General features: G+C 41.8%; 1 protein-coding gene across 6 annotated transcripts in view; it reads right to left on the bottom strand.

Moving 5' to 3' along the window:
• Window positions 1-5,668: 5,668 nt before the first annotated feature.
• Window positions 5,669-25,716, bottom strand: part of C2H8orf34 (chromosome 2 C8orf34 homolog) — a 328,896-nt gene continuing 308,848 nt past the window's right edge. For all 6 annotated transcript variants that reach the window (XM_033934937.1, XM_033934938.1, XM_033934940.1 and 3 more), the window contains 3 exons: window positions 20,974-21,476; window positions 12,370-12,463; window positions 5,669-6,088 (listed from right to left, as the gene is read on the bottom strand). In XM_033934937.1, the coding sequence (XP_033790828.1) occupies window positions 6,081-6,088; window positions 12,370-12,463; window positions 20,974-21,476 (605 nt within the window). In that variant the 3' untranslated portion in view covers window positions 5,669-6,080. The remainder of the gene's footprint in view (window positions 6,089-12,369; window positions 12,464-20,973; window positions 21,477-25,716) is intronic.

The raw sequence follows: 25,716 nt of genomic DNA on the forward strand, positions 1-25,716 counted from the left end.
ATAGTCTGGAAAATTAAAGTCTCCTAAGATGGTTACACACTTGTAGGAGATAAATAGCTTGGTGATTAAGTCAAGGTCTTCTAGGGTATCTGACAGGGAGTGAGGTGCCCTGTGTAGAAGGATGAAGATGAGATACTTTAGTATGGGGAGGGTGATGGTATCTACCAGCTTGGGTGTGGCATCTATCTTGATAATTGCTGCCACGCCACCTCCTTTCTTTGTGGTGTGGAGCAGGCCAAAGCTTGATAGCCAGGGGAGCATAGGTCACTTAGAGCTACCCCATTATACTGGAGCCAGGTTTCTGAAATCATAGGGACATCCCATTCAATGTCTTCGAGGCGATGGTTTTGCTGCTGGATGATCTTGCGTTGATAAGGGCTATTGAGAGTGGGTTATTGGTTGTAATCATTTGTGAGGGCAGGATGTAGATGAGATTTTAGGGGGGTTCCTAGTCTAGTGGCTCGTATAATATAAGCTCAAGTCGCCATATCTGCCTTGTCCCATAAGTACTAGGATGGTGAGGCATAGTGTGGTGAACAGTGTTGGGGTTGAGGGGGTATTTAGTAGTAGGTGGCTGCCATTGTGTAGCATTGGTTCAGACTGGGGGGGTTAAGGAGGGTGAAGGAGGAATGATGGTCTGGGGGAGGGCTGAAAAGTGGGGGCCTGGAAAGGCTGGGCAGAAGGGGAAGTGCTTACTTTTGCAAGGGAGGAGTGGAGGTCTTGCAAGGCCTTGGTATGGGCAGTACTTGCTGTTAGAGGGGAGGAATGGGTTGTTGGCTAGCACTATTTTTATTAGGGCTATGTGGGGTATTGTCTGCAAGGTAGGTATAGGTCCCTGGGTTGGTCTCTTCGGTCCACTTGAAGGGCCACACAAAGGGCCCTTTGGTGGGGCCCACATGGTTGTTGGCCCTTTAATAGGGCTTGCATAGGAGCCAGTGCTGGTGGGCGGAGTTTGGAATGGTCTGTGCGAGGATCAGCGGGGGAAGGAGGGAACAAGATGGAGGACTCTGTTCCTTCCCCTGCCTGGAGCATGGTCAGGTCTTGCCTCTGGTCATCAGTCCTTTAATAGGGCTTGTAGAGGAGTTGATGTTGGTGGACATAGCTTGGGCTGGTCTTGGCGTCAGTGTGAGGATCAGCGGGGGAAGGAGGGAACAAGATGGAGGACTCTGTTCCTTCCCCTGCCTGGAGCATGGTCAGGTCTTGCCTCTGGTCATCAGTCCTTTAATAGGGCTTGTAGAGAAGTTGATGTTGGTGGACATAGCTTGGGCTGGTCTTGGCGTCAGTGTGAGGATCAGCGGGGGAAGGAGGGAACAAGATGGAGGACTCCTTGTTGCGTCCCCTGCCTGCAGCACTGTAGAAATTAGTAGTAGTAGTTGTCATCTGAATGAGTCTTACTAGTAATGAAGGAGAAAGTAGAGTGGCAGGTTGGGTTAGTATGACATGAAAACTGAGCACTGGCAAGTACTCACAAGTCTCTACCCTCATAACTTCCATGCAGAAGGTAAGCACTGAGGCCTGGATCCTGTAAATGGTGTCTAAATCATGTGGTGCCTAGAAAAATGGAGCATGCCACATGTCGATCATGCTTGGGACCATTAACAGAATTGCGGCTACTGGCGCCTAAGAATAAATTTCGATGCTGGCACCTAACTTCATCACTGTTTACAGAATATGGACCCGAGTGCACAGCCTCTATCCTCACATTTTGCCCACACAGTCCACAGCTAAACCCAACACAGAACCAAATTTAAATGACTATTAGCTTGCCCCTGCCTACTTGTCTCCCACACTGCCTAAAAAGTCATACTCTAAGTGGCATTTGCATAAGAAATAAAAGAACAAAGGGGAACCCATAGACATCATTTACCTCGATTTTCAAAAGGCCTTTGACAAGGTGCCACATGAAAGGCTGCTTAGGAAGCTGTGGAATCACGGGGTGGGCGGGGATGTACACAGATGGATCAAGCACTGGCTGTCAGGTAGACTACAGAGGGTCGGAGTAAAGGGCCAATATTCTGACTGGCGGGGAGTCACGAGCGGTGTGCCACAGGGATCGGTGCTGGGGCCGCTACTCTTCAACATATTTATCAATGACCTGGAAACGGAGGCAAAGTGTGAGGTTATAAAATTTGCAGACGATACCAAGCTCTGCGCCAGAGTTAGGACCAGGGAGGAGTGTGAGGAACTGCAAAGGGACCTCGATAAGCTGGAGGACTGGGCAAACAAATGGCAAATGCGCTTTAACGTAGATAAATGCAAGGTCATGCACATAGGGAAAAAGAACCCATTGTTCGAGTATAAAATGGGGGGGAGATTGCTGGAAGACACCGGACTTGAGAGAGACTTGGGTGTGCTAGTGGATCCATCCATGAAACCATCCGCACAGTGTGCAGCAGCCTCGAAGAAAGCCAACAGGATGCTGGGCATCATCAAGAGGGGCATATCAACCAGGACGCGGGAAGTCATCATGCCGCTGTATCGAGCGATGGTGCGCCCACATCTGGAATACTGCGTTCAATATTGGTCGCCGCACCTCAAGAAGGACATGGCAGTTCTTGAGAGAGTCCAAAGGAGGGCAACGAAACTGGTAAGAGGGCTGGAAAACTTCCCATATGCTGAGAGGCTGGATAAACTGGGGCTCTTCTCTCTGGAAAAAAGGAGGCTCAGGGGGGATATGATAGAGACCTTCAAAATACTTAGGGGCATAGAGAGGGTGGACAGGGACAGGTTCTTCAGACTAAAAGGGACGACAGGTACAAGGGGGCACTCAGAGAAACTGAAGGGAGATAGGTTCAAATCAAATGCAAGGAAGTTTTTCTTCACCCAAAGGGTCGTGGACAAATGGAATGCGCTCCCGGAGGAAGTGATCCGGCAGAGTACAGTACAGGGATTCAAACAGGGATTGGACAGATTCCTGAGGGAAAAGGGGATCGTGGGGTACTGAGGGAGGTGCTGGGGTGTTGCATAAGTATAGACAGCTCACCAGGTCGTGCAGGTGCAAGGCCGGAGGGTTAGGACATTGATGGGAAGATAGGACTTCGATGAGAAACCTAGGGGGCAAGGGGGCCCCTTCTGGTGATTAAGGCAGATCATGACCTGTTGGGCCGCCGCGGGGGCGGACTGCTGGGCGGGATGGACCTCTGGTCTGACCCGGCAGAGGCACTACTTATGTTCTTATGTTCTTATAACAGTTTCTAGTCATGGTGCAAATAAAGCTGGACTAGAAATCAAGGAGGAGACACAAACTACACATACAAATGAAGAGAGGAAAATGACATTTGCTTGATTGGTAGGAAGCTCAAGAAGTACATGGACAATTTTGAACCAGCAGTATAAGTGTACTTTAATGTGTATTTAGGGCCTGATATTCAAAGCCATTGAGCCGGTCACTAACCAGTTACATCGCTTGGTCAGGGTTAGCCGCTAATATTCAGCGACACTAAACTGGATAACTCAAAGCTGGGGCCATTCTGGGAGTGAAGTCAGCACTTGGTTGTTTAACTGTTGATATTCTGTCATTAAGTAGCCAGGGACTACATAAAAGTCTGTCTTATTTTAATGTGGTAACCCATGGCCGCTTAAGTACCGAATATCGACTTACACGGCTATGTCTTACCTGGCTTAAAAATAACCAGATATTCGAAGCTGCAGCTTGCACAGGTTCTGGCACTGAATATCTGGGAATATTGCCATTGGCAATGAGCAAAATGCTCACTACCAGATGGTTGAATATTGATCCCTTAATAGCCTTCAAATGGAAGCAATGAAGGCAAAAACAGTAGCAGAATTAAGAAAGAATGAAAGACGTACAGAATATCCTGTGGCCCAAAGAACAGGGGCTCTTGGGTGAGGCTAGAAAGCCCTTCAGCTATCTTTGTTTTCATTTTTTCTTGTCCTCATGGGCCCTTTTACAAAGCTGCAATATTAATTTAAATCAATTTTTGGAAATCAATATGGAGACAAATTAATATGATACTGGAAACATCAATTCCATTGTCCTATGATGTGGTCATCTGTGAAACATTGTTGGAAGCTAAACCTCCATTTGACAGATATAAAAGCAGACTCTATCATTATGACAGGGATTGCCATGCAAATGATCATCAAAAATTGGGACAGGCTTAATTTTTCCTTTTGGTGGGAAACCTTATGTCTATGTTATAGATATGAAAAAATGAATTCAGAAATATTGGGGCATAATAAAATATTTAAAGTAATATGGGGTCCATTAATTAATTTTGTTAATTCTGAGTAGTTGTATAATGCCTTTTTTTCCTATTTGATTTGCGCACACATCCAGGGAGGGGGTAGTATATTTTTTTGTATTATGCCTTGATTGAATGTAAATGCTGTTCATGAAGTTAATTGTATGTAAAATTTAATGCACTTTCTGCTCGAATCGAAAATGAATAAAGACTTATAAAAAAAAAAACCCCCAAACAATTTATTATTTCTATAGCGCTACCAGATGCACACAGCACTTCACTAAAGCCCATTCAATTCCTATTGGTTTTGGCAGTGGTGCAACGAGAGTAGGAAGTGCCCCCCTCCCTCCCCCATGTCCTCCTCTCCACCTTCCACCACACTGGCACCCTTTCTTTTCTCCTAGTCCCTCTTTCCGTTTTCGCTAGCATGAGCAGCTTCTCCGGCCTGCTGCATGTACTGGCATTGGCTTTCCCTCTGACGCCAGTTCCTAACCCCACGACCGGGAAGTGATTTCAGAGGAGACCCAGGCTGGTGCGAGCAGCAATCTGGAAAAGTTGCTCACGCTGGTGAAGATTTAAAGAGGCACATGGGGGGAAGGGAGGGAGCGAGTGTGGCATAGGGGGTACCTCCCCTCCCCCCCCACCGCCTTGCTATGCCACTGGGCTTTGATGCATTTACCGCAGCAGCATCACCTGCGCAGCTTTGTTAAAGACCCCCAATATGCATGGGCTTAATACTATCACTTTTCCTCGATCCTATAGCACTAAGCTGTACATTATCTGCAGGTACTTTCTCTGTCCCTAGTGGGCTCACAATGTATGTATTGTACTGGAGCAATGGAGAGTTAAGTGATTTGCCCGGGCTCCCAGGTAGTTGCAATGGAAATTGAACCCAGCTCTCAGTCTGCTGCACTATTAGGCTACTCCTCTAGTCTAGCCCTCTCTTCCTCTTGCTCATTACTGAGCTCATTACATTCTTTATTGCCTTTTCTCAGAGTCAGGTTGTCTCCCTGTCCTCATTTTCTTGACCATTTTCAGTGCTTTCTTTGCATGCCATTCTGCCAGCCCACAGCAAGCTCGAGCCTAATTGAAGAGCAAATTTGAAGGAGGACAATGGGATCGAGTCCACCATACAGAAAACCAGAACAGGATGTTTCACAGGTGCATCAGCATTAACCCAGAGCGAGAACGCATATCATTTCAATTTGCGATTCACATTTCCCTTCTGGATCTTTAAGACTATTGTTACCTGAAATGCATGAACCACAGTAGGGCTTGGAATTTTTAAAAAGTTTATGCATAGATCTAATAAATGCACATATAGGTATTTATGAACTGCTTACTATTTCAAAAACCATAATGGTACATGTTGGCACACGCTGGTAAGTACTCAAATTTTTTCATAATCTATAAACCGGTTGAAATTTATAAAAATATAAGTTGTTAAAAAAAAAAACCTTAGAGAAGGTCCAACACAAACGCCTTTAATTCTGTGGTGCAAAAGATCACAGTGCATCTCACTGCCGGCAATGCGATGCAAGCATCTCACAGCATCGAGGGGTTGGGTGAAGTTGTTTTGATCAGGCAGACAAATATATCTATCACAAGTTCAAGGAAAGACTTAGGGAAAAAAATATCGCAGACACTATGCTTTACAAAAGTTAGTTACGGTTGCATACTTTATAGTTATACCATTTCCAGGACATTTCTGCAGTTCAGCCTCTACATGCTACACGAATCCTCCGACGTACTGCTCATATCACAAAAATATTTTAAAATTCATTATTCATAAATATAAACTGATACAACAAATCTGAAGATCAAACTTTGGGCTGTCAGTTTTCATGTGTTCACTTCCAAATGTTTCCAGCCGCATCAAGAACCTGTAAAATAAGGAAGATTCTGTTAGAAAATGTCAGAAACTTTTGCTTAAAAGAAGCAATAAAAATAAATCTATGAGATTTTAGATTAGTGATGTGAATGTGTGTTTCTATAATTTATAAAAAGTACTCAAACTAACGGCTCCTTTTACTGCGATAGCGGTTTTAGCGCACTGAGCTGGCGTTAGTTCTAGCCGCGTAGCGTGGGTTTAGCGCACGCTAAAAATGCTATCGCAGCTTAGCAAAAGGAGCCCTAAGTATCAAAACTCTTTAATGGAAAAAGTGTCCATTTTTGTTATTAGTCTACCTCCAAGTAAGTCTGCATTCTGCTGTAAGCCATTTTAAGCTGTGTTACGAATGACACAAGTGCTTACTACAGCTTAGTGAAAGGACCCCGAGTCACTACAATACATGTTCCAGATGTCAAAGAACAGATCCATTCCTTTTAACTTCTTCCTACTGAAAAACATTATCCTTCCAAGGTTTATTTCGCTAATAATTATTTAGGGCATGCCCTCCAGAAACTTTCATATACCCTTTATAAACCCAACTCCTAATTGTCTTAACTACATACAGCATCTGGCAACAGTTTCCACAGATTATTTGTTGAGTGAAAGTATTTTATTTAATTTTTTTTTACTTTTTAATATTTATTTATAAACTCCAATTATCACATTACAAACCATGTCTAGTGGTTCTTACAGGACATTCAACACAATGTCTAAGAAATACCAATATATATTTAAATCATTTTGTTTTACAGTATTCAACCTCCCTCACCCTCCCCTTAACCTGACATTTCTTCTTTGTTCCATCACAATTCCTTCCCCCCACCTCCAATGCATGCACACTGACTGAATCTCATATAAATTCTTGCTTGTTTAAGGTCATCAGGAAGAGAATTCCAATATAGCACTACCTGAAATGAAATAATGACTTAAAATGTTCTTTGACCCAATTCCTTTTATTGAGGGATAGTGTAAAAACAAGAGATTGATAGATGTGCGTCTGCTACTTTAGAAACCAATTTACTGGCACAAACACATGTATGTTCTGAAAAACCAACATATATGTGTATATACCTCTTCAATATAGGGAGAATGAGAGGACACTCTAAAGTTGAAAGGGGATAGATTCCGTACAAACGTAAGGAAATTCTTCTTCACCCAGAGAGTGGTAGAAAACTGGAACGCTCTTCCTGAGGCTGATATAGGGGAAAACACCCTCCAGGGTTTCAAGACAAAGTTGGACAAGTTTATGCTAAACTGGTGAGAATGGACTCATTTGGAGCACTGGTCTTGACCTTGGGGCCGCTGCATGAGCAGACTGCTGGGCAGGATGGACCATTGGTCTGACCCAGCAGCGGCAATTCTTATGTTCTTACTGGCACACAGATGTATGTGTATGTTGAGTTGACATTGAAAAATGGGTAGTGCCACCACATGTAGTTGGCACATACACACAAAGAAGCAAAGATTACATTACATTACATTACATTAGTGATTTCTATTCCGCCATTACCTTGCGGTTCAAGGCGGATTACATTCCAACTAAAAAACAGGAATTACATACAAATTAAAAGGAGTAGAATAAGCGATGACATAGAATTTTTTAAGGTAATAAACATTGGATAAAGAGTTACCAAAGGGAAGTGGAGGTCTTTAGGAGGTAAGAATGTGGTGAAATTATGGGTATTAGATAGCATTTGATATGTAAAGCATTTGATAGGTAAAAGTGTTGTTAAGAGTAAGAGGTTTTAAGGGTGGGTGTGGTTAGGACTGTTTCAGGGCTTTCTTGAAGAGTATAGTTTTTATTTGTTTTCTGAAAATCTTGTAGTCTGGGGTGGTTAACAGTAGGTTGGAGATTTGGTTATCCATTCTTGCAGCTTGAGTGGCTAGGAGGCCGTCGTATTGTTTTGACCGTTTTACTTCCTTGATCGGGGGAGGTGTGAAAGGGGAGTGCGTTTTTCTATGTCTGGTTGAGGTTGCTTGGATGAGGCGATGGTCAAAAGAAGGAGAAGCAACAAAGACTACCACTAATGCAAATTTGGTCCTTGCAGAGGTTTCCTTCCTGTTTTAGTTGGCACATTTGCATCAATTCCTGCACACATTTTAGAAAAGGATCAATGTCAGCAGATCCTTTTCTGAAATACTAGTGCAATTTGAGATGTGCTGACGTGGACGTCTCAATTCCAGTGCCCATATTTTAAAATCTATCTTTAAATTGATACCAAAATTTGATTTTGACCAATTATGGATATATATATATATATATATATATATATATATATATATATATATATATATATATATATATATACTCCTTTTTCAAATGATTGATGTAGGAACTCTGTAGACTGAGAAATAGGACAACAACAAACAGCTCCATGGATTTACTTAAAATGGGAACATTTGTTAATCCAGACCACAGTCAACTTTCAATATTAATTAATACAACAGAATTTAATAGCAAAGTAGATATTTTTGGCAGTTAATATTGGCTATAAAGATACAAAATCACCAGAATTAACAACTGGTGTTCAAAATATTCCTAAGAAAACTGATTTTCAAGATTTTCCCCAGTTCTGTGAAAATTATGTCTCCGTAGTTCCATGCTCTGAAATGTACACAGATTTTTGTCTATTATTTTCATTACTAATGCTTTGAAACCATAATTTGGAACAACGCAGTAAGTTTTGATTGAAAAATGTTTTGAGCAATTTTCTTAAAAAGGTCAATAGGCTTATCTCATGCAACCTAAATACTTTGTTAGTCATTCAAACGTAAGTATCTATATGACATCATGGTCTTTATAGCTTGTCTGAAATTTAAAACTTTACACATGACAAAACTAATGAAAATTGCAAGTGACATCTGAGCCAATGACTGCTTGGGGAGAATTAAAAAAAAACAACATATCATATAGCTTTACTTTATACTATGTCAAACATGTCTTGGAAAACTTGAGAAAGGATGGTTTTTAAAAATATCTTGGGACACAAAAGGCAGCTTTTCTCCCATCATACTGCATTTCACATGCATACTATTCTTAAGTAACATTTCTTGTAAACAATAGTCTTGAAGTTGTACTGATATTGCTAAAACTGATACATTGTAATGCCGTTCACTGTGTAAAACGTTTGAGACAAAGTAGAACTAAATTGTAGATCAAGTGGGATAAAATTACTGAGCCTTTTTTCCTTTGACACAAAATATCTTAACAGGACCTTATGGGGATAATTTTATTAGGGTGATTGAAACGTATATGTGGACATTACAGGTTGTTGATTAAAAATCTATAATTAAATTTATGAGGCTTTTCTGAATTAGAGGTCATACTCTGAAGCTCCGAGGGAGTGGAATGAGGAACATCAGAAAACATTTTAATATGGAAAGGGCGGTGGATGTCTGAACATCCTTCTAGAGGAGATTGAAAAAATTAAGCCCTTTCTATCCACAAACAGCTAGTATATGTCTAAAAAGCAGCAATTTTAGAATTAGAAAATGCAGGTATAATTTTTCTTCTAAAAATTAATGCTCAAATGTTCAGTGAGTGGTTTCAGGCATACATGTACCCAACCCCGTCTTAAAGATGCCAACTTTATATATACTGTATATAAAGATTATTCCCTACATATTTATTCAATTTTCTATACTGTTCTCCCAGGAGAGCTCAGGATGGTTTACATGAGTTTATTCGGGTACTCAAATATTTTTCCCTGTCTGTCTCGGTGAGCTCACAACCTATCTAATGTACCTGGGGCAATGGGGGTGGGGGGATTAAGTGACTTGCACAGGGTCACAAGGAGCAGCGTGGGTTTGAATCCACAACCCCAGGGTGCTGAGGCTGTAGCTTTAACTACTGCGCCACACTCTATATTTTCTATACTGTTCTCCCCAGGGAGCTCAGAATGGTTTACATGAATTTAGTCAAGTATTCAATCATTTATCCCTGTCTGTCCCTGCAGGCTCACAATCTGTCTAATGTACCTGGGGCAACAGGGGGATGAAGTGACTTGCCCAGAGTCACAAGGAGCAGCGTGGGTTTGAACCCGTGGAGGGGCATAATCGAAAGGGACATCTAAGTCCGTTTACATCCATCTCGCAAGTCATCCAAAGTTAAAAAGAGCCTAAGACACATTTTTGAAAGATATGTCCAATTTTTTTTTACTTTCGAAAATCATCTAATTATTCGTCCTGCCGATCTGATCATCCAAACCACTAAATCGACTATCTTTATACCACATTTTCGTCCAACCTTCCGTCCAAGTCCAGAACGCCTAGAACAAGCCCTGTTGGATGTGGGACCGGTCTGAAAAGTGATGGACTGCACACCCAGACATGCCACCTAAATAGTGGGGTACCTTACAGGGCACTGCTGTGAACTTCACAAAAAGGGTGCCATGGCTTCTCCTCACTACAGCTCCCTTGTAGGTGACGGTGAGCCCCCCCAAACCACCTCCAGAATCCCCTAGACCCACTTATCTACCACCCCAATAGCCCTTATGGCTGCAGAAGCCACTTATATGCCAGTAAAAAAGGGTTTTGGGGGTGTATAGGGCAGTGCACATGTTTCAGTATCAATGCAGTGATTACAGGGGCTTATGGGCATAGGTCCTCCTCTCTATGGGTCCCTAACCCACCCCCAAGACGACTTAAGTTGCCTCTGGGCTGGACGACTAGGCTTTCCTATGCCAGGTGGCCAGGTGATGATGGTCTGGAGGCTGAAATTTAAAGTTGTGAATAAAATTTTTATGGGGGTGGGGGGGAGGTTGATGATCACTGGGGTAGTGTGTGGGGGTCTGTGTTATATGTTTGCAGTGCTTATCTGGTGAGTTTAGGGGGGTTTTGTGACTTAGACCATGTTTTACATGGTCTAAGTCACAACGTCCAAGTTCCATCTAGACTCTGTTGTTAAACTTTCGGTTATACATGCTGTACGACTAAGTCTAAGCCGGCCCACGCCTGCCCAACTCCCGCCCTCGACATGCCTCCCGAAACACCCCGTTTAGCTTTGGACGTTGAGCCGTTTAGAAATACGTCCAAAACCCGTTTTTATTTTCGGCGCTTGGACGTTTTTGAGAAATGTTTGTCCATGTGCCGACTTAGGCCAGTTTTTGGATGTTTTTCTCTTTCGATTATGAGCTCCATAACCTTTTATTGCAATAATTTGCTATACTGTTTGTCATAATGAAGTGTTGGCTTCAATAAGTTGTTCATTGTTCTGTTTTGCTTTGATGACAAAAGAGAAAATGAGATTACTTGCTAATTTTCTTTCCTCGATTCTCTCTAGACCTTGCAGTGCTGACATAGTACCCCTTATATCTGCAAAACTTTAGGATGCTGGGGTGCATAGGAAGAGGAATGGCCAGTAGGAAAAAGGAGGTATTGATACCCCTGTATAAAACTCCGATAAGACCTCATTTTGAATATTGTGTACAAATCTGGAGAATACATTTTCAAAAAGAATCAGTCCAGAGGAAGGCTACTAAAATGGTCAGTGGTCCTTGTCATAAGGCATATGGGGACAGATAAAGATCTCAATATATACAGTATTCTTTGGAGGAAAAGCAGGAGAGATGAAGATTTGATAGAGAAGTTTAAATACCTATGTGGCATAAATAGGCATGAGGCCAGTCTTTTTCAATTGAAAGGAAACTCCAGGGTGAGAAGGCATAGAATGAAGTTAAGAGGTGATAGGCTCAGGTGTAATCTAAGGAAATACTTTTTTTTACAGAAAGGGTGATAAATGCATGGAATTGTCTCCTGGTAGAGGTGGTAGAGACAAAGACTGTATATGAATTCAAGAAAGCATGGGACAAATTTTGCTTAATGCCTTTTTTTATATACATATATAAGGAATTTGGGTTTGGACCATGCCTTTTTAGTAGTAGGTTCAAGATGAGCTCCATTTACAGTACGTAAAGTATTTCCTTTTCCCTGAACGGCTCCTAGACTGAAAGCTTGCCCCATCAATAACCCCACCCCTGAATTCAAGCCACCTCCCCACCAAAACCCCTACCTCCTTCCACCGAGTCTTTTCCAGGACCTATTAGTGGCCCCTTCTGCCCTCACATGGATCTTGGCTGCCATGATCCCTTGTAGTAGACTATTATGTAAAAAATAAAGTAATCTATCCATTGCAGTTACAACAGCCATCAAACCATGGAAAAGTAAGGGATAAGTCTTTAGTGCTCATTCTAAGATATACATTTTCAGTCTAATATGTCCCTCAATATTATCAAAAGCAAAGCAATTTTCTGAGATATTGCAATGTATACCTACATTTCTTTTGCTCTGCCTCCACCCCTTCACTTTCTGTGTCACTAGGTGGAATCCAGGGTTGACGGACAACCTGTAGTTGTTGAAGGTATTCGTCCTGCAACACAATTTACAGATGATTTTCTTTTGTAAAGAATAACAAACTCAAGTCATTACTTCTAAAGTACAGTATAAGTTAATACATGTTAAAAGAAAAATCCATGTTAATGTGACAGTAGGTGGTGCTGTGAGAGTCAGAGCACACCAACATTTTTTCTAGCACTGCCCTGGTACCAGAACTGAAAACTTCAGGACTCAGAACTACAGAGAAAAGCAGGAAGGATGGGTTGTGACTTCTAAACTGCTTCCTCCTACAGCCTATTGGCTGGCTAAGGAATATCTAAGCAATGGGCTAACAGGAGGAGCAAAGAACAGTAGCAGGGTAGAACATAGACAGGTTTCCTACCTATGATCAGCCATACAGAGAGGAAGAAGTGAGGAATCTGATAGAGGAAATGGGAAAGGTAATGAGGGATTGATAAAAAGGAAAGGACTGAGAGAATAGCTGAGGACCAATGCTCCCTTTAAGGATTGGCCAGGTATGTGCAAATTTTTTCTCATGTGAGTGACAAGTTCTAAAAAAAAAAAAAAAAAAAAATTTGTGTGGTAACAAGTCAATAAAAACATAATTTTCCTGATTTGCAAGTATTTTTGTGAGCGACCATGTAAAATCTGTGAGGACGCTCCTAGAATGTATGAGTGATTGCTCATGTGCTCAGCTGAGAGGGAACATAGCTGAGGCCCTATAAATAGAAAGCTGCTGACAGAGGGGCTGCAGGCAGGCTGTACAAGTGTGTGATACAAGGGTATATAATACTGCTTTGGGGGTCCAGGAGAGGAACCACAAGAAAGAAAAGAACTGAGGGAAATGGAATGAAGAAAGTGGGATAGTAGGGCTGAGGGAGAAAGAGAAGAATAGATACAACACTGAGAACCGGAATACATAGGTTACATAGAAACATGACGAGCAATAAAGACCAAATGCACCATCCAGGTTATGAAGGGAACAGAGGCTGAGAGAAAAGATGGACTGTGAAAGGGAAAAAAAAGCCGAATGCAATACTGGGAGGGTGGGGTTGGGGGAGGAACATGGGCTGTAACAGAAAGGCGCCAGATGCTCCCCATCACTGGGTGAAAGAGATAATACAGTACTGCTAACTTGGTTGGGCCAGTTGTTGGGTGACAGCTGGTATTTACTCTCTTGTTTTCCAGTGTTGCAGTCATTTGGGTAAATAAGATACTCGTATTTTGAGGAGGAGGATTGTGAAAGGAGAGGAGGCTGTACTACCCTTCAATACCATGAACTAAAAATCTCATCTTTTAAAAATGACTTACCCTTGACAGTTCTGATACTGAGGGGGTTATGGCCATGGATTGAACTGAGGGGAAATAGAAAGTGATGCTTTTCTCATTCTTCACAAAAAGTAAAAATATTATTTCCCTTTTATATCCCAAAGGAGGCAGAAATGATGGGCCTAGTGGGGTCACTGAATCATGTGAGTCTTTAAATGTAGTACAGCAGCAACACTAGGAAGAGGTGACAGGAGACTATTGGTGGCGTTTCTGGGGGGAGAATACAGCATATTGCCTCACAAACAGTGTGCATATCCTGGTTTGGCTCCTTTAGGTTCCTCCTGCATAATTGCTCATTGCTGCCCTCTTTGCCTTTCGTAAAGCCCTGCAGCCATCTCACAGGTCTTGACTCGCTTCCCTAAGCTTGAACAGTGACTTAGTATGAGTGCTGGACTGCTGGAACATATTCTCCATTTGATATGTAATCTCTGAAGTTTAAAGCTGTGATCCTTGCTGGGATTCCAGCAGGGGCATAGCCAGGTCTGCCATTTTGGGTGGGACCAGTTTTAATCTGGGAGGGCCCTCCTCACACCAACCCCCCATACATACATGCAATTTTTAAAATCTTCCCTTCAGCCCTGCATCCCTCACTCCCTCCCCCTTTCATCTCCTCTGCCCCAAATTGTCATCTGTTCATCCAGGGGCCCCATGGCACAGAATCTGTCCATCTCTTTCTAAGTCCCTCCCCTGGTGTACTTAAGAGATGCTATCAGTGGCGATTCCTATAGTCAATTTGTGCCAGCTCTGTAGGCTTCCATAGTGGTGTACCAAAGGGGGGGGTGGTCCACCCCTGGTGCAAGCCGGCTGTTCAGCCCCTTGGGGCATGCACCCGGGGCAGACCGCCCCCCCACCTTGGTACAAGCCATGAGGGGGTGTTCCCGGCCTTGGAGTCATGGTCCAAGAACTTCCCTTCTCATGGCCGGTGCCAAGGCTCTGGGTAGTCCCCGTGGCCCAGCATGTTCACAGCCTTCTCTCCTGTCCAATGGCCCTTTACCTTCCATGAAGCTGAAAAAAATGTCAGCCTCAGCAGTGATTCAGCTACGTCGCCTGCAGCTCCCTTTCCTGCTTTCCACGTCTGCCAATGACATAACTTCCTGTTTCTGCCTGGGTGAATTGTGGCAGAGCAGACACAGAAAGCAGGAAGGGGAGCCGCGGGCGACGTAGCTGAATCATTGCCGAGGCCGGCAGTTTTTTCAGCTTCACAGAAGGTAAAGGGCCATCAGACAGGAGAGAAGGCTGGGAACATGCTGGGCCACAGGGACTACCCAGAGCCTTGGCACCGGGCCATGAGAAGGGAAGTTCCCGGACCATGACTCTCAGGCCAGGAACACCCCCCTCATAGCTTGCACCTGGGGGAACATTACTAAAAATATTTTTTCACATGGGAGGGTGTCAAAAATGATGGCAAGGGTATCAAAAAATAATGGGCCCTAGGTGTCACATACTCTAGGTACGTCACTGGGCTTCCCTCTACTGTGTTCCTACCCTCATTGTCACTTCCTGTTTCTTCAAGGGCAAGGACACGGTAGATAGAAAATGGCAGAACCAGCACAGGTTGCCTAAGGATGTCAAGATTCTTTTTTTGCTGTTGTTGCTGGGTTAGGGGAAATTTGTGTTGAGCTCATGCGTTCAGGACCCCCAATCATTTTCAAAAGTTGGTTCCTATAAACTTGACAAGTATTACTGGTAAAACAGTGAAGAAAAGAGTAAGGTCCAAATAAACGTAACATCCAAGATATAAAAAGATGTCTATTTATTTATAAATTGCAAGTAGAAAGTCAGTATATAAAATGTGACTCGACATGCCCTGCATCAGAAGCCTACAAGACACTAAAAAGCTGTGCAGTCAGGAACAGAGATCCATAAAACCACAATTGGGTCAAGTTAACTTTTATCAGCACCTAGGATCTGGGACTCATGTTTAATTGGACCATGGGGCTTTCCTACTCCTTGTCTTGTTCATTCATTCAAGTATTATTGATAACACAAAGGGCAAAATATTAATGTAAATAATGTGAAGCCTCGATTTGTGGTAAGCCAACAAAAGGGTTTTTAAAATTTTTTTTACTGTATATAATATGTATAAAAGACGTCTATTGTCTACAATATACTATTAAAAAATAAAAAAACCCACATTAGAAGTTTCATCTATACAATAATCTACATAGTCCATGGGCTCCTTTTATTAAGGTGCGCTAAAGAAATTAGCGCACGCACGAAATTAACATGCGCTAAACCCGCGCTATGCTTCTAGAACTAATGCCAGCTCACTGCTGGCGTTAAGGTCTAGCACGTGCGGCAATTCAGCACGCGCTATTCTGCGCATTAAAGCCCTAACACACCTTTGTAAAAGGAGCCCAATGTGAAAGAATAATTAAATAAATATATTTTAAAAAGACCTCAAAGTCCTGATTGCATAACTTTTCACATTCCCCGACACAATACTTGATGGAAGCACATTTTGCTGAGAATCTTGCTAAATGGGAATTAATTAGTGTACACACAAAACTTTGGCTGCTGAAGAGAGGGCAATTTTCAGCCTAAAGAATTTACCCAGCTAAGGGGGGAAAATTATTAACGTATGTTACAGTATAATCCCGTTATAACGGACTTCAAGGGACCTGGAAAAACTGTCTGTTATATCCAGAGTTGCATTTTTAAAAAACTTTATTTAGGGCAACTTGAAACAACGTAAATCGATGAACAACAGTCACTGCACAAGCATATCATCAACATCAATAACAAAACTCAGCAAAATATTGGTATGGCACGAAATGATTGCAAACCAGAAGACTGTACTGGAAAGAAAAATATTCTGTCATTTTTTTTCTGCGCTGCTTTTTTTCTTGATACTATATCACCAGCATGCCACATGCCTTGTAGGCGGAGCCTGCATGTCCGTTATAGCTGAATAAAACTACAGCTAAAAGCGGCTCTGGGAACCAAAATAGTTGTCCAGTATATCCGAAAGTCCGTTATATGCGAGTACGCTATATCCGATGATTTTCTGTATGTTTATAATTGCGCTCGGCCGGGACCAGCGGACCTCGTCTGCTATATGTGAAGTTCCGTTATAAGCGAGTCTGGTATAACGGGATTATACTGTATTAGTAATTAAGGCCCCCTTTTATCAAGCCATGTTAGGGTTATTTTTTATCGCTGGCCACTGTGGTAAAAGCTCCAATGCTTATAGGAATTCTATGAGCGTCAGAGTTTTTACCGCAGTGGCTGGCGATTAAAAAAACCCTAACGCGGCTTGATAAAAGGAAGCCTAAGTAACATTGCAGAAATTGGGGCCTATGCTACAGTGGCATGAGTTAGTGGTAAAATAACACGTTTTAATGGTGGCCCACATTGAAAACTTCCTCCCTAAATGTTTAGTTACTCAGCAAATTGCGTAGAAAAAGTATGTTCAAATGAGGAATTATACCGTCTTCATTGCCATGGTCAAAGCTCAACCAATATTTTTCCCCAAAACCACAAGTAACTAGAGAGCACAGGGGTGTGGCCAGAGATTGGTTTGTTTGGTCGCTCCAACCAAAACGGTGCTCTGCAATGAGTAATTTTGGCTCCTTGTCCTTAGTTCATGCTGTCATTTGCTGGGCATGCTCAGTGTGCTTACTTTGACTTTTTAGCATTAATAAAATGAATTTCCATATCCAAAAAGGGATAATAAAGTTTCCACATTCTTTATTTTAATTAGGCTAATGTCTTCTGCAGCTTGGCACCAAGTTGGCTTCAAATCCCTTATTATGCATTCATTATGTTTATTTGCTGATATTCAGACTCCTAGTGATGGAATCTGCTAACTCAGCTATTTAAATATTCACACAATTTTCCTGAATAATAATTTGCTAGGACCTTTTGTCCGCTCTCATCTTGAGTAAATCAACAACAAAATGAGTGTAGCACTGACCTTTCTGGGTACAATATAGTCCCATATTTTAAGAATAGAGAGAGAATGGACTAAACCAGTTGTACAATTTCCCCCAACAGCCCTTTGTATATTTGCTGTCAAGAGTAACAGATTGTTATGTGGATGGACAGAACTGATTTTATCTTTATTGTCTGAAACTAAATTAAATATGAAAATAATCAGCAGATGTATGAAACTTTATGGGGAATGCTTTCATATTGCTCACATTTGGAGAGATAATTAAACTACATTTTCAAATCACATAAGTAAGGAATATAGCACGACTTGCCCTTGAACAGAGTTGTAATACAAAACACCTGCTAGCTATTTCCCATGCCAACATAGAGGCAGAAAGGCATGTGTATGTGCAGAAACTCTGATCATCCAGCAACATATAATTCTTTTTGATAGGGGTCATGGAGCTTAAGTCTTGAGAAATTGTTTTAAACAACAGCTGACATCGATCCAGGCCAAACTATATCTGAACTACTATTTTAGCCCGTTACATTAACGGGTGCTAGAATATATGTCTGTGTGTCTTTATTTCTGTCTCTCTCTCCTTCCCGCTGTCTATCTCTCTCCCTGGCCCCCTTTGTCTGTCTGTCTTTCTGTGTCTCTCCCTGCCCCTGTGTCTTTCTTCTTTTCTGTCTCTCTCCCTGCCTCCTATGCAGCAGCATTTCTCTCCCACTGCTTCCCTGTGCAGCAGCCACAGCAAGATTCCCTCCCCCTCCATTTCCCTCCCCCCACACCACTTCCCTGTGCAGCAGCAGTGTTTCCCCTACCCCCCTTTCCCTTCCCGCGGTCTGGCCGGCTCCCTTAGTCTCTTACCCCCCCTTCCCGCGGTCCCAACTAACCTTCCGATTCCAGCAGCGTCTGCAGTACTGTACACACTGCTGCTTCGGGGCCCTTGCCGGACCCGGAGCGAGCTCTGGGTTTTTTTTTGTTGTTTTATTTTTTAACGCGGGCCCAGCCGGAGCAGGAGGAGAAGCCTGGGAGGCAGCAATTAAAGTCCGTTCTGGCCCCTGCTGATGTCGCCCTGGCCAGTTCACATCCTTCAGATTGCAAGAGCCGCCACGTCCGACAGGCTCCGCGCCGCCACGTGCACTCCTACCTGCGGGTCCCTACAGCTCACGGAAAACGGGAGCACGCAGGTGGGAGTGCGCATGTGCGCTTAGGGCTTTATTATATTAGATAACTCTGTTATGAAATTAAAGCACGGCAAGGGAATGCAATCTCTGTAAGAAGCCCCCCCACCAAAACCCCCCCAAAAAATCCACCAAATAGATGGCCTTGTATTTAGTTTTGATTTTACTGTCTTTATCTAAAAAAAAAATTTAGATTGATCTCTCTGTTAATAATTAAGGCCCTCTTTTACCAAACATCGGAGCACTTAGGGCTCCTTTTACTAAGCTGCATTAGGGCTTTAACGTGTGGAATAGTGCGCGCTACATTGCCACATGCACTAGACCTTAACGCCAGCATTGAGCTGGCGTTAGTTCTAGAAGCGTAGCGTGCGTAATTTCCTGCATGTGCTAAAAACGCTAGCGCACCTTAGTAAAAGGAGCCCTTAGCGATTCAAGCCGCAGCAGAAACCTCTACTGCCGCTTAGTAAAAGGGGATGTAGATGAATAAGTATTAGAACTAGTATTTGTTACCAAATCAAGGGGTCTTTTACAAAGGTGCAGGAAAAAGTGGCCTTAGTGCACCCTTGTACTATGTGCTAAGTCTTCTCTCCACTGCGGCAGTAAAATGGCCAATCTCCCTTTTTTTGAAAAAAAAAAAAAATTAATGGGCACACACTAATGTTACAACTACAATCATCAGGGACCAGCTTTTCTAAGGGCTTCTTTTACTAAGGTACGTTAGCGTTTTTAGCGCATGCTACATTGCCATGTGCGCTAACCCCTTGCTACGCACCAAAAACTAACGCCAGCTCAATGGTGGCATTAGCATCTAGCACGCATGCTAAAACCACTAGTGCAGCTTAGTAAAAGGAGCCCTAAGGGGTCCTTTTATCAAGGCGCGTTAAACCGCCTGCCACGTTAGCCACTAACGCCTCCATTGACAAGGCGTTAGTATGTTGGCTTGCCACAGGGATTAGCGCATGATGAAATGTCCGATGCGCTAACCTTGATAAAAGGAGCCCTAAGTGTCAGCTTTCAGCTAAGTAACTGTTTCTCAGTAGTGTGGATGATGCATTTTTTATTTACTTGAGACCAGAACAAAATTTGTATATATTATTGTTTTGGGGGGTGCCTTCTATTACCTTTTTTGGTATGACTGGGTTTTTTTTTCCAAGCAAAGGAATTTTCCTCTTTTTTTGAGGTTTTTGATTTTTGCTTAATTTTTTCTAGTCTAATTTGGCCAATGATAATACTGCTGGTCTCCATAAGAGCGCTGCTGTAGCAACTTTGTGTTGGTTCAGTGCTCATTGAGGTTTTTTGAGGCTCTGTTTATAATCATGATTAATGATTGCCCCCCCAAACCAATAATATTTTTCTATCATTTTTATTACAGTGGTTGTAAGCCAGCTATTTTTGTTATGCTAGTCACACGCTAATGTTGCCATTAGTGCATGATCACTATCTCTAAACATGGTACACAAAAAAGGGACAGAAACCCCATGTAAAGTCAAAGAGCACAAGAAAAAGTGGGGAGTGGAATAGACCATGTCAATCTTGGGGTAGACAATCTTTATTTTTAGAAATCAACTTACAACTATAATACATATAAAATCACATTGAAAAGTCCAAAAGTATGGAAAGTCCTGTTTTGGAGTAATGCAATCAATGACCCGACATGGTCCATTGATTGTTAAATTGCACACATTGATTCCGTGGTCAAATTTGAGTGCCATATATAAAATATGGGGGATTATACATTCTTCTATTACAGCCTGTTATTTTCTTCAGTCAAATAAGCACATTCTTATAATCATATCTGTCTGCTTTATTACCTAATTTTTTTTTAGTGAAAATATAAATATTTCTTAAGATCTACTTACTATTCTGCAGAAACGTGCTGCAAAAAAACGGGAATTATTGCTTAGAATTTATTGCACTAAATTTAATCATAACTGATAGAATTCTGAGCACCAGAGAGCCAAAAAAGTAATTCAGCATTTTTAACCTGATATTCCTTGCTGTAAACTGACTTTATATACAGTACCTCGTATTACAGATCAGAAGCTGGGAACAGTTTAAATCCAGCTGTCCCTGAAAATCCCAAATCTGAAGTAAATATCTTAAATATTACAGAATTGTTGCATGTGAAAATAGAACTATACAGTACATACTTACTTCTATGAGACTGCTTCTCTGAGAGGTATTTCCTGTGTTTTCTGCATCTATTTGAATAGTTACAACTGGAGAAGCAAAGGCAGCTTGCCTAATTTGGCTCTTGGGTGTCGCAGATCTACTCCGTTGAATACCAATTTTTGTATCTTTATTTTCATGATTGCTGGAAGTAAGAGGCTGTGATGGCAAGTTGTTTGGGGTTGTAGGCTTGCTTCCTTGAGTGAAAGGCGTTTGATATTTATTGATCAATGTATTAGGACTCCAAGGCTTACTTTCTGAGATGCTTGAGACCTGTGCTCTGCTATTAGCTTGTGTTGATAAGTTGTCTCCCTGTAACTGAAGCTGTGTGTTCCTTCCAGTTTGACTTGGACCTTGAAGTCTTACATTCTGCCTTGGGGATGGCTGAAGATTGCCTTGTTGATCTGACACAATTAAGCTGCTACGATGACTACTTGGACTCTTTGATAGTCTTGCTTCAGTCATCAATGCCAGGTCTTTTTCAATATCTGTATAATAAAAGGCACATCATATCTACGCATGACTTGCATTTTTGTTAGCACTATCATAAAGCTATCGAAAGATATTAAAACTCCAATCAGTGTTGGTTCAGTTTGACAAAAGATTTGAGTGCTTAAAAAAAAAAAAAATTAAATCACCGCTCATAATCAGATTAGGAGGATCTTCAATGTGAATAGGAAAGGGGACAAGGGATTGGGACTTGTATACTACCTTTTTGTGGCTTTACAACCACACTCAAAGTGGTTTACATACAGGTACTTCAAACATTTTCCCTATCTGTCCTGGTGGGCTCTTGGGGCAGTGGAGGATTAAGTAACTTGCCAAGGATCACAAGGAGCAGCGTAGGGTTTGAACCTCAGGGTGCAGAGGCTGTAGCTCTAACCACTATGCCACACTTTCTGCCATACAAAGTCTTTTAGAAGGGCAGAGGAGTACCACAGTTAGATTTTAACAGAGAATGAGGATTGCCCATGATATATTGGGGTCTATATTCAAAGCTATTTGGCAAGAAACAGCTCCTGACCTGTCAGATCGCTTGTTCATGACTATCTGCTGGCTGAATATTGACCCCATTGTTTTTTAACCTACATATTTTGCTTCCATTTTCAAAGTGAAAGTACATGTCTGAGATAAAAGTACTCATACAGACACGTGTACCTACTTTTTCTGTTAAACTGCTAAAACAACTTCATATGGATAAATTGGATGAAGGTATGCATAAAGTATATCTGTATAAGTTATATGGAAATTTTATGGCGTGGATACCCCAATAAACATAAACCCTCTAAACAGTAAAGAGGGTGGGGGTGTGTGGAATCAACAGTTTGTAAAGATTATGTGCTCCTTTTACTAAGGTGCGCTAGTGGTTTAGCCCACGCTTAGTGCGTGCTACAATACCGCATGCACTAAACGCTAATGCCTCCATAGAGCTTGCGTTAGTATTTTTCATATAGCGCGCGGTTAGCGCATGCTAATATTTAGCATGCACTAAAAATGCTAGCGCACCTTAGTAAAAGGAGCCCTATGTGTAGATATAGCTGGAAGTTCAGGAGGTTTCTCCTCCTTGCTCTCAATTTCCACAAAAACATGTTTGAATTTGACCTTTTGAAATTAAACCTTGTGTTTCACTTGTTTCATGCTTTTGCTTTTTTTAATCAATACCTGTCTTTTCAGACTTAGTAAAATACATGCAAAAATTCAAGAGGATTGGGAAATTAGTAATTTAAACCAAACAATGGGTGTATTCTTTTTAAATTAAATCAACTTGCATGTCACTGTTATATAACTATAGACACTGATTTCCTACGATTCAAATGATAACATGAAAACCTTAAATGCAGTTCCTTTAATGAATCAGTGATTGCTTTTGTAGATAATGTTTTCTCAAATTTTCTTCAGACAAAGCTAATAGTTTCCACTAAAACTATAGTGCTGGTCATCCTGGCATGAGCAATGGGTACTGTTATGATGTTTATTAACTATGACATGCTTATAAATAAAATATATTTCTTTTTCTATGACCTCATAGCTGGAATGAACTTGGGTGCCAGGACCAGAAGTTGGGAAGTAAGACCAATGTTGGTCAGACAGCTACAGTCTGGATCCCATAGATGGCAATGATACATCAAGGTTGGAGTAGGCTGCAATGTCAACACCAGTAGTTGGGAAGTAGGACTGGTGCTCACAAGATTTTTTTTGGTCTCTGCTCTAAAAATTGACAGGGAGAGATAGAGTTTAAGAATGCCACTGTTAATCATGAAGAAGTGAATACTGCAGAGTATCAGATAATAATAATAATAACTTTATTCTTGTATACCGCAATACCATGGAAGTTCAATGCGGTTAACAATAGAAGAGACTGTACATTTACAGCGAAGATACATATTACAGTGTTGTTACATTTACAGCGAAGTTACATAAATAGCAGTAATAAAAAGGCATATACTAAGGAAGAGACAGTACGTATATAGCGATGTTACATGTTATAGCGGTGGTAAATGGAGGCAATGAAAAGTCAGGGCAATTAGATAAAACAGAGATTGAGAAAGAGAGGCCATAGTGGCTTGGGAGGGGGGCGTAGTCAGAGGGAATGTAGGCATGTCGAGGTCAGGAGGGTGCAGGGAAGGAGGGAAGGCAGTGTTAGCGGAATTTGTCGAAGAGGTAGGTTTTTAGTGACTTCCTGAACAGGTGGTAGGGCGGGGAGTTGGAGATGAGGGCGGTAAGGCAATTGTTCCATTTGCCCGCTTGGAATGCTAGTGTTCTATCAATGAATCTCTTGTAGAGGCAGCCTTTTAGGGAGGGAAAGGTGAATAGGTGGGCGTTTCGTGTGCGAGAGGGGCCTGCTATTTCAAGGTGCTCAGACAAGTAGATTGGGGAAGATCCTGTAAGAGTTTTGAAACAGAGGCAGGCGAACTTAAAGATGATCCTTGCCTCAACTGGAAGCCAATGGAGTTTGGTGTAGTAGGGGCTAACATGGTCGTATTTTTTGAGATCATAGATGAGGCGGACGGCCGCATTTTGGACTGTTCTAAGACGTTTGATGGTATTTTTATAGGATCCCAGGTAAATAATGTTGCAGTAGTCTAATATGCTTAATACCAGAGATACAACTCTGGCCACCTTGTTGGGCAGACTGGATGGCCTGTGCAATCTTTATCTACTGACGTTTACTATGTTATTCCATTTTCTTAACTAGGATGAAGGTGCATCTGGGAAGATACAGATACCACTATTAGTGCTACTTTAATCCTCTTTCCTCAAACCTATATTTGCAGACTGAAGAAATGAGGATACACTTCCACGGACCTCTTCAAGAGATTCTTGAGCAAGTCACATTTTTAGTATTTTCTTAGTTTTCCTTAATCAAGGGAGATTTTTTTTTTTTTAAATAGGAGATGCAGAATGACATTTTTTAAACTACTGACATCAACTTATCTGAAACAGAGAAATTATTATTTCTGATGATCATGTTTTTACAAAATTATGTACGTAAATTATGTAAACCATTTAGTTTTAAACAGTACAGAAATTTTAAAAATAAAATAAATATAAATATATGACTTGGCATCTTAACTGTGATGGTCATGGATCAAGGGCACATGATGTTGGCAACAAACCTATAATTATATTTTGCTTCTATGTATTTACTGTATTGAATGATATTGTAAATTGTTGCATTAAAAAAGCAATCATCTTGTCAGCCAGCTGAGAACTCGCAGAATTCCCTTCAAGACTCTGACATAGTCCCTTGATTTTGCAGACAAAACAGGATGGAAAAATCATTGTAGAATCAATCTAATTCTACTGTGGTGAGGGCTCTAGGCCATTCGCCAAGGAGGTAATTCTATAACTTGGCACCTCAATGTCAACTTCCTGATGGTAGGCAATAGGAGCTTATTCTACAATAGAAACCTAGGCACCTAGGTGCCATTGCAGAATACTAGCATAACCTAGTATCAGCCCGCCTAACATTAGGCCCCCCTAGAGCCGGCAGAAATGCGGACAACTACATGCAGCAGGCATGCATGTAACTTATAGTATTCTGTAAGTTATGCTTGCAAGTGAGATTCCCACCCATGTCCTATCCAGGTATATGCCCCCTTGGAAATATGCGATAGGTTAAGTCAAGCAGCTAATTGTAGACTAGTGCTTAGGCAGCATATTGCCATATTTGCACCTAACTGCTCACCTACATATGTGGAAGGGCATTTTTAAAAAATGTCTAAGTCCAACTTGGACGTTTCTAGCTGGACATTCAAAGTTGGAGGAACAGAAATGGCTATTTTAGAATGGCATACTGCTGGACGTCCAAATATAATTTTTTTTTTTTTAAAATCATCTACTTAGACGTCTTGGCCACCGGGACATCCAACCTTATGCCCCATTTTTCATGAAAAAAACATCCAAATGCAGACCATTTGGACGTGGGAGGGGCCAGCATAGTAATGCACTGGCTACATAGACATCCCAACAGAGCAATGGAATCTTAGAGGGTACTGCTGTGAACTACACATAAAGGGTGCCAGATGTATGTGTCACCATAACCCCCTTATAATTTATGGTGAGCCCCCCAAAACCTACTATGCCCACCTGTGTTCTACCCCAATAGCACTTATGACTGCAGGTGGCATCTATATGGCAGTATAGTAGGGTTTGGATGGGCTCACATGTTCTACCATAAATATAGCGGCTAGAGTGGCTTATGGGCCTAGGTCTTCCTCTCTGTGG

The sequence above is a fragment of the Geotrypetes seraphini genome, chromosome 2 (genome assembly GCF_902459505.1).
Source record: "Geotrypetes seraphini chromosome 2, aGeoSer1.1, whole genome shotgun sequence".
Lineage (NCBI taxonomy): Eukaryota > Metazoa > Chordata > Amphibia > Gymnophiona > Dermophiidae > Geotrypetes > Geotrypetes seraphini.